This window comes from Vigna unguiculata, chromosome 2 (assembly GCF_037176805.1).
Source record: "Vigna unguiculata cultivar grain cowpea cultivar isolate G323 ecotype 2 chromosome 2, ASM3717680v1, whole genome shotgun sequence".
Taxonomy (NCBI): domain Eukaryota; kingdom Viridiplantae; phylum Streptophyta; class Magnoliopsida; order Fabales; family Fabaceae; genus Vigna; species Vigna unguiculata.
The window spans coordinates 22,733,934-22,743,560 of NC_140793.1; the positions used below are offsets into that span (position 1 = coordinate 22,733,934).

The 9,627-nt window shown below is 31.0% G+C and overlaps 1 protein-coding gene across 2 annotated transcripts; it reads left to right on the top strand.

Annotated features, from left to right (window-relative positions):
• Nucleotides 1–5,397: 5,397 nt before the first annotated feature.
• Nucleotides 5,398–8,116, top strand: UGD1 (UDP-glucose dehydrogenase 1). 2 transcript variants are annotated; one of them, XM_028057663.2, is made up of 2 exons: nucleotides 5,398–5,645; nucleotides 6,376–8,116. In XM_028057663.2, the coding sequence occupies exon 2, from the start codon at nucleotides 6,397–6,399 to the stop codon at nucleotides 7,837–7,839; it is 1,443 nt and encodes a 480-aa protein (XP_027913464.1). In that variant the 5' UTR covers nucleotides 5,398–5,645; nucleotides 6,376–6,396; the 3' UTR covers nucleotides 7,840–8,116. The 2 variants fall into 2 exon arrangements, with proteins under 2 accessions (XP_027913464.1, XP_085526001.1); XM_085669875.1 differs by having other exon boundaries at nucleotides 5,421–5,645; nucleotides 6,373–8,116.
• The last annotated feature ends 1,511 nt before the right edge of the window (nucleotides 8,117–9,627 follow it).

The following is a 9,627-nucleotide window of genomic DNA, read 5'->3' on the forward strand; positions in this document are numbered from 1 at the left end:
CCGATATCATTTTCTAATAGTTTTCTTTCTCCCTCTAATGTTGGAAAAAACTTATACATCAAAATGACAGTTGGCAAATTAAATTGTAAATAAATCTCTTGTTGATGGTTTAAGATATTTTATTATTGATGGAGAATCATATCCAACGTATATTATCAATCGTCTTTGAGGACCCATCACAGTCCCTTTTAGTAGGGAAATTAGAACATATATAACACATTAAAAAATTCTTAAATGAGAAATATTAGGCTACTGAATAAAAAATCAATTGCATAATAAAATATTTGTGATAACTTACTGGCTAGATGCAAATCAATAATGTAGCATGCAAAATTGCATATCCCTAAGTAGCCATTGAAAGATTAGCTCTCATAAGTAATGGTCTTGCAACCAGTTTTAGACGTTTTATTAATGATTCTACAAGTTCTTTTTTAGTATGAACATGTGCTACTGGATGTTCAAATTCAATTCCAATTAACATACAATGCTCATGAAAAGTATGAGATGTAAATTCACCAGTATTATCAAGATGACTTTTCTTAATCGGATAATTTGGGTATTAAGCTCTTAACTTGATTAATTGTGTTAATAACTTTACAAACGTCTGACTACGAGTTGATAATAAACAAATAAGTGATCATCTAGTTGATGCACTAATTAAAATCATGAAAAATCTAAATGATCCACATGATGGGTGTATTGGACCATAAATATCACCTTGTATTTATTCTAAAAATGATATTGTCTGATTTCTAATTTTTCCTATGATTGTCTTATTATCAAAATTCCTTTGTGAACATGTAGTATATGAGAAATCGTTGGACTAAAAAAGTTTTTGACTCTTAAGTGGGTGTCCACATGAATTTTTCAACTATTTTTTGCACTATAATAGATCTAGGATGACCTAACTAATCACGCCAAACAAGGAATTCATTGTGATTTGTAAACTTCCGGTTTACCATGACATGAATTTCAATTATATTAATATATGTGTAGTACAAACCGTCCAACTGATCATGCCAAACATAGATTTCATTTTGATTCGTAAAATTCTAGTTTACAATGACATGCATTTTAATTGTATTAATATGTGTAGTAAAAGCCTTAAAATAAGGTTGATAATTTCTCCAATACACATTGTTTATCTCAATATGATATCCATTTAAACGAATATCTTTGGAAATTAATAAGTTTCTATTAGAATTTTTGGTAGAAATATAGTAGCTCTTCTGGAGCCTTCAATTGTAGTAGAAGAAATAATGTTAATATTGACTTTTCGCATAACCAAACAAAAAAAAAATATTACCCTTGAGAATTGTATGAGTTGTTGTACTATCAACAAAACACAATATATATGTTACTCTATATAACACTACTGCATACCAAATAATCATATCTATAATTAAATTTTAATGGACTTAATAACCTCAATTCATTGTTGGTACCGTTCAAAATTAATCAACTCCGCAAGTCATATAAAATAAAACTAAGTATTAACCATCATCTCTAGAAATCTTTGAACCTTTATATATTAATAGTATAACAAAATCAAAATCATATATTCATATTAAAACTCCTAATTTACATTCTTACACATAATATGTATATTTTAATATATCATTAACTTAAAATATATCCATTTGTAATATATGTATAATGTATAATCTTGATATTTAAATGTCTCCTTTCACACTTTTATAATAATTACCATATAAGATTTATATAATAATAAATGATCATCGTACATTCATTGCGTATATACATTTTATAATACAAAAGAAAATATGATTTTTATACCCATACATAATACCAACATTAGACATGCATAATTTAAATTAATATAGTAAAAATACCATAGAAAATTTACCCTAATTTAAATTAAATTTTCTATTACAATATTAAATGTTAGAAAAAATAATAAAATATAAATAATAATAATAATAAATAATAATAATAATAATAAGACAGAGATGAAAATTGATAAAACAATTCTTATCACAAAAATAAAATTAAAAGATAAACTTGTAAATAAAGAAAGTATTTAGTATTTAGTATTTAGGAAGAGTCTCAATTGAGGTATGAGCACTCTCGTCATAGAGAAGACACTCTCACTACTACAAATGAAAAAGAGGAAAACATGAGAGATAATAGAGACCGACCAATTTATGTGTCTAATAAAGAGTAATTAATTATATGACAAATTATAGCAAGTCAATCAATGTAACTATAATAAATCAATGGACAATCTATTAATTCATGACACAACCTCATCTTTCATGTTATCATGATTGTGTACCAGATGGATAAATATCTGTCCGTACCCATATCCATGTCGGGTATCCGTTATGTGGGTACCCACATATTTTTTTAATATCCACGAGTACCTACAAGTATTACAAAAAAATAAAAATAAAAATTTAACATATTTTAATCGTAAATTCAAAGAAAATAAAATACAATACATAACATTCATAAATTTTAAATAGAATCCAAATAACCCATTTATATAGTGTTGAATGACAGTTTACAAAGAAATAATTTTTTTTTAAAAACTAATTGATAAAAAATAACTCATTCAAAATCAAAATGTTAATATTTTAATCATGTTTTTTTATTTTTTTTTAATTTAAATTAAAGTATAACATGTACGGGTATCCACGAGTACGAATACTATGATACCCATACCTATCCCGTTAACATGCAGGTATTAAAAATATCCGTACCCATTACTCGCGGGTATCCATTTACAATATTCATTTTTTACTCATTGCAAGTTTTATAAAAGTAGTGATGATTTTTAAAGAGATAATGTTATAATATTTTAATAATAAAAAGATAAAGTTATAAATAAGTCCATTTTATAAAGGAAGCAGACTTAAGATCAATTTGATTTGCTTCTCTTTATAAGAGTTGGAGAGTATTTTTGAGACAATGTCTTGTCTCGAAGATATAATATTCTTGGGTGTTGCCTATCACTTGACAGAGAAAGTTGAGTTCTAGTCTGATTCACTTGAAAAAGATATTAGTTTATATATGTTTAACTTTTATTAATTTGTACATAATAAACTTTGAGATATTAATTAAGTAGTAGTCGTTTAAACTTGTTATAAATGTAACTTTATAATGATTTAATGTAAGTTTAAAACTGAAACTGAAACTGAAACAAAGTTTTATTTTTGTCTTTTAGGAAGCTTTTATTTCTGTTGCATACTACATTTTTTTTTCCTAACTAAAAAATTATTTGTATAGAAAAATAAAAGAAAATTCCTTTTGAAGTGTATAGAAAAATAAAAGAAAATAAAGCAAAATTTCTCTACCCCCGAACTTTTTCCCCCCTTATAAGTTATATTAACCTTACAGTACTACAACTACAATTATTACATTTTTATCTTACATAAAGAACATAAAATTTAATACTATTTTACATCATATATACTTATAAATAGAACATCATATTTTATATAGAAACTCATCCAACCATACTTATAATTAATAACTAACAACATAGAATTTTTTTAGTTGACTCTCATGTGATATTTAATTTAACCTAAGAACGATTGCTTGCTTTGCATCTGCCATTTTTGTTGCTTTGAACTATCTTCCAAGGTACTCAATTTCTCTGTCCATGTGATATACAACTTTTCTGAAATTCAAAGCTTCCTAACAGTTTCCGAAAAGGAAACAAATAAAAAAAAAATAAAAAAGCGAGATATTGGGTTTTGAATACTAATTTTATATTGATGAAAATATTTACTTTTTTTTTCTTAGATTTAAGATCAATCTTGAAGGTTAAGAAAGGGGTTAGATTCATGTTTAATATAAACCATAAAAATTGCCATCAAACATGTGATGTGAAATTAAGTATTGTGGCAAATAAACTTGAAGAATTTGATTGTATAACATATGGTGCATGTGAGATGAGTAAAGTGTTCATGCATAATATTGCAACATTTTATGTTGCCACAATTTGAAAAAGTTTTTTTTTTTTTTATGTTATATTTCTTCCGTTTTTTAATGAGACATTTCATGATAAAAATATGTTTTTTAATTGTTCTTTTCATTAATTTTTTTATTAAAGTATTTTTAATTATTTTAATTTATAAATAATATATATATTGGAATGAGTTTGCCTGTACATATTTTCTAAACAAATATTTTCTTAATAAAATACGTACATTTATGTTTTTTTACGTGTTTGTTTACTTTGTTCAATTTAAAAATAAACATTTTTCTGCTTCTTTTAAGAAGTAAATCTAATCTACATAAATAAATTATTTTTTAATTATTTATTTTGAAAACACTAAAATTTAAACAAATTTAAATTTTTATTTTATATATCACTAACTTCACTCTTTCCGGTTTCTGGTAACTCATATCTAGAAGTCATAATTTCTTAAATAAATTTACTCTTACACATTGGTAGTAAATCTACTCAGATTATAAATAAAAATAATTAGTAAAGAGATTAACAGATATTTTAACCATTATCTATAAATAAATTGTATTAAAGAGATAAAATCATTAACTTGAGAAAGTTATGGAAACGTTTGTTTAAATTAAAGCACGTTATATCTATTCATATCGCTACGCCAAAATTTAGGATTAGTTAAACAATACAATAATCTTACAAGTCAACCTAGTTAAGAAAGAAAGACGGTTTTTACATCATGTAAAATTTAAATGGAATAAAGATAAAGTTAATTTGACTAATTAATCGTAATAGAAATAAAAACTGTAAAAAAAAAAAAAAAGAAATAGAAGAAACACAAATTGTGTAGCAAGCAGTTTCTAATTTTTTTTCTTATTCAAAAGTAGGGAGTCAAATTTGTAATTGACTTTTTTTTTCAAACTCCAATTGATATTGTTCCTTGCATAAAACTTAATAACTAAACGTAATTAGAAGTCCTTAGAACACATGACAGTTTAAACGCAATCAACTTTATTATATGTCTGATATCTTCTCTATTTTTTTATAATATTTATTAATTTTTCAGTTCTTACAAACTTACAAAAAACAGTACGTGTTTTAAGTTGGAAAAAAATTCTATATTTTTTGTAAATTTTTAAAAATAAAAATATATGTGTAATTGCATTAAAATATTTGAAAATAATTTAATATCTAGATTAACGAAATCTGTTACATAGATTTCATGAACATGAATTTTATATTTGTGAAAAAGTAGCATTTGTGTGTACGAAGAAAGGAAGAGTGAAGAGATGGTTAGATAGTAGTAACAGTAGAGAATATCCCATTAACTAAAGTGAATTGGATAAAAGTTAAGGAAGAATTTGCGGAGAGAGAGTATTAATTAATATTAATTAATTAGGAAAATGAAATAATTAGCGGGTAAGAAGAGAAGACGCAGAAAAGGAGTGAAAAGCGAAAACGTGTGAGGCACAATGGTAGTGGCGGTGTAATGCTTTTGTCACGGAAAAACTATGGTCTACGGAACGGGACGGAGTTAGATCTTGATCTTTCACTGCCATTTTCTCTCTCTCTCTCTCTCTCTCTTTCTCTCTCTCTCTCTCTCTTTCTTTTCTCTATATAAGTTCTCACACCTCTTCATTCCTTTCATTCCCTCCTTCTTCTCTTAATTCTTCTTTCTTTCTTTCTCTTTAGATCTCTCTTTCATTCTTCATTCAAGGTAAATTCCACCCATCTCTTCACAAGCACACCTTTTTCTTTCTTCCATTGTTACTCCCTTTGATTATTTTCTTTGTCTTGCCTGCAACTGACTTTTTTTTTTTCCACCAACCCAGTTTGTGTTTTCTTGCCGTCTTTCGATTTCGACTTCTGGGTGTTATTGTTTTTCTCTCAAATGCCACCTTTTCTTTTATGCGGGGTTGTTTGACTTTTAATTGTGGGTGGGTTGGGTGATCACTGGATCTGTCGGTTTGGCTGGTTCCGTGTGAATTGCGTAGGTAGATCTGGTGGCTGAATTTTTATCATGTGGGGATTCGGATTACGCATTGGTTTCTTGCTTAGTATATTCTTGTGATGTTTTAGTGTGTGCATGTGTTTATCAGCTGAGCGTTTCGATTATTTGTGTTTAACACTTTGCGTTTTTGTATCTAATGTTGTTTCTGTCTCTGGATCTGTTTGTGTTTGTGTGTCTGCTTTGCTTGGGAATTGTGGATCTTGTTCTTCCTGTGGTAATTTTCGTGATTGCGTAGCATTCTCTTGGAAATGCTGTTGTTGGGCGGGTTTTTGTCGTATGGTCTTTTCAATTATACGCGGCTTTGGGTCTTGATGTGTTTGATTTTTTATCTTGTTGAGTTGTGTTGTGATGAACGAACATTTTGGGATTGAGTTTGGAATTTGCATTGTTTGTGCGTTATTTTGAGTGTGGAGCATTGGGTGTTTTTGTGAAGCAGGGTGGTGGATACGAATAAGAAATGGTGAAAATTTGCTGCATCGGAGCTGGTTATGTTGGTGGGCCAACCATGGCTGTGATTGCCCTGAAGTGTCCTGAGATTGAGGTGGTGGTGGTGGATATCGCCGCTCCACGAATCAATGCGTGGAACAGCGATCATCTTCCCATATACGAGCCTGGGCTTGATGATGTGGTGAAGAAGTGCAGGGGGAAGAACCTCTTCTTCAGCACTGATGTGGAGAAGCATGTTGCTGAGGCTAACATTGTCTTTGTTTCGGTGAACACGCCGACGAAAACTCAGGGGCTTGGAGCTGGCAAGGCAGCTGATCTGACATATTGGGAGAGTGCTGCTAGGATGATTGCTGATGTTTCGAAAACAGACAAGATTGTGGTCGAAAAATCAACTGTGCCTGTGAAAACGGCTGAGGCAATTGAGAGGATTCTGACTCACAACAGGAAAGGAATCAATTTCACAATTCTGTCAAATCCTGAGTTTCTTGCTGAGGGTACAGCAATAGCAGACTTGTTTAAGCCAGATAGAGTCCTCATTGGAGGTAGGGAAACCCCAGAAGGTCAAAAAGCTATTCATGCTCTGAGAGATGTATATGCACACTGGGTTCCTGTGGATAGAATCCTTTGCACCAATTTGTGGTCTGCTGAACTCTCAAAGCTTGCAGCCAATGCTTTTCTGGCCCAGAGGATCTCCTCAGTGAATGCCATGTCAGCACTTTGTGAGGCAACTGGTGCTGATGTCTCACAGGTGTCTCACTCAATTGGCACAGACTCAAGAATTGGACCAAAGTTCCTGAATGCCAGTGTTGGGTTTGGTGGATCATGTTTTCAGAAGGACATATTGAACTTGGTGTATATCTGTGAGTGCAATGGCCTCCCAGAGGTGGCTAACTACTGGAAACAGGTGATTAAGGTGAATGACTACCAGAAAACCCGGTTTGTGAACCGTGTGGTGTCTTCTATGTTCAACACAGTTTCAGGGAAGAAAATTGCTGTTCTGGGTTTTGCTTTCAAGAAGGACACTGGTGACACTAGGGAGACACCTGCCATTGATGTGTGCAAGGGCCTATTGGGAGACAAAGCCAAATTGAGCATATATGATCCTCAGGTTTCTGAGGACCAAATCACGAGGGATTTGGCCATGAAAAAGTTTGATTGGGATCACCCTGCTCATCTTCAACCTCTTAGCCCCACTTCCAACAAGCAAGTATCTGTGGTTTGGGATGCCTATGAGGCAATCAAGGATGCACATGGTATCTGCATCTTGACCGAGTGGGATGAGTTCAAGAACCTTGATTACAAAAAGGTTTTTGACTGCATGCAGAAGCCTGCTTTCGTTTTTGATGGCCGAAATGTTGTGGATGTCAACAAGCTCAGGGAAATTGGCTTCATTGTTTACTCCATTGGCAAACCCCTAGATTCATGGCTCAAGGACATGCCTGCAGTGGCTTAAAGGAAAAAGTTTAGTTTGAAGTTCCCTTTTTGGGATGAATGTGTTGGTCTTTGCCTCATCTTACTGATATGCTATCATCATGCAAATCATATAGTTTAGATTTCTGTTACTGTTTTTCTTTCATGTTACTTTTATTTGATCAGGTTTTACTCAAGTTAGAGAGCTTAATTGCTTCAGTATCATGTCTTTAGCTCGCTAAATATCCTTATTTGTTGACCTGGTTTATTGTAATAAACAAGATTGAGGATTTTTTATACAACGGATATCATTGGTTTCATGATTTCTCCTCTTTATTTAAGAGGAATCACCTTCTTACTCTGCTAACATTACAGGGCTTGATTGAGAATAAAAAATGACTCTGCAAATGATTAAGAAATGAGAAACCTTGTCTAGTTCTGGCTTTTGTTGTGGGCAGCCACAGACAGGGAAATCTGCATAAAGTACTATAAAGTATGAAAAGCTAAATTATTTATTAATTATTAATAGACCACGTGTTGCTTGAGGGCTTCATAAATTTTTCTCGTGATGTTTGAGGAATGTTGTGATTTTTAATGTACTGCACCCTCTTTTTTCACATCCATCAACTTTGATATAGAAAATCTTCTGATACTTTTAATTTTTTTATTACACAGCATAGTACCTACAAATATATTTTGTCGTTTTCTTTCTTCTAGACAATGGCATCGTTATTTGCATAGTCCTTTGACTCTTAAAATATTTACATTCTTTTTGTTTTGGTGTAAAGCAAATGCAGAGGAAAATGAATTTTTGATTTGATTGTGAAAAAAAAAATTATTGTTAGGAATACAAATTTAAATGTGTTTCCTTTTATTTTTCAATAATTTAAATTTGAAAATTTGATTTTTTTTTTATCCTGATTTTCCTTTCACTTAGGCCTATTTCTGTTTAAGCCTTTATTTGCATTTACTACTCTTTTGGAAAGTGTTAGATGCTTATTTAGAAAGAGGTGAAGGGAAAAATGTGATTGAGAGAATATTTAGTGGAAATAGGTTTGTTTCACAAATTCTTGAGAATGATTATAGGCAATAGAGAGTATTATATATGAAAAATTTATCAAAATTTTCAGATTAATTGTCTATATAAACTTGTGATGTTATGATTACAAAACTACATCAATATAGCACTATAGTCTTATAGGAGAAGTAACACTATTGCAGCCCTGACATCATCACTAACGACACAAACGTAAAAAGTCCTCTCTATATGCAGATCTAAAAACCTAGTGCTACATATCAAAAGGAAAGCATGGAGAAAGAAGAAATATGAAGAGAAGGAAGGAAGAAAAAAAAAAAAAGCATAAAACGGTAAAAGTGTCTCTTGTTATTTCTCTCTATGTTTTTCTACTTTTTCTACTTACACAAAACACCAGGGGTTCTATCTTAAATTTATCCCATAATAGAAAGGGGGAAAAGGGAAAACAACTTTAACAACCGAAACACTAACCCTAACAACAAAAACCCTAAATAGTAGCGTTTCAACATCCTCCCCTCAAACCGGATGATGTATATTCATCATATTGAGCTTGGGAAGAATGGTTTTAAAGGATGTGCGATGGAGAGCTTTCATGAAGATATCAGCGGGTTGCTCGGAGGAACAAATCAACAACAAATGGAAGAGCTTGCTTTGAAGTTTCTCCCGGACAACATGGCAGTCCAGATCAATGTTTTTGGTACACTCGTGGAAGGTAGGATTGTGAGCGATCTGTTTGGTAGATTGACTATCACAGTAAAGGATAGCTTGGTCTGTGGTTTGAACACGCAGACCATG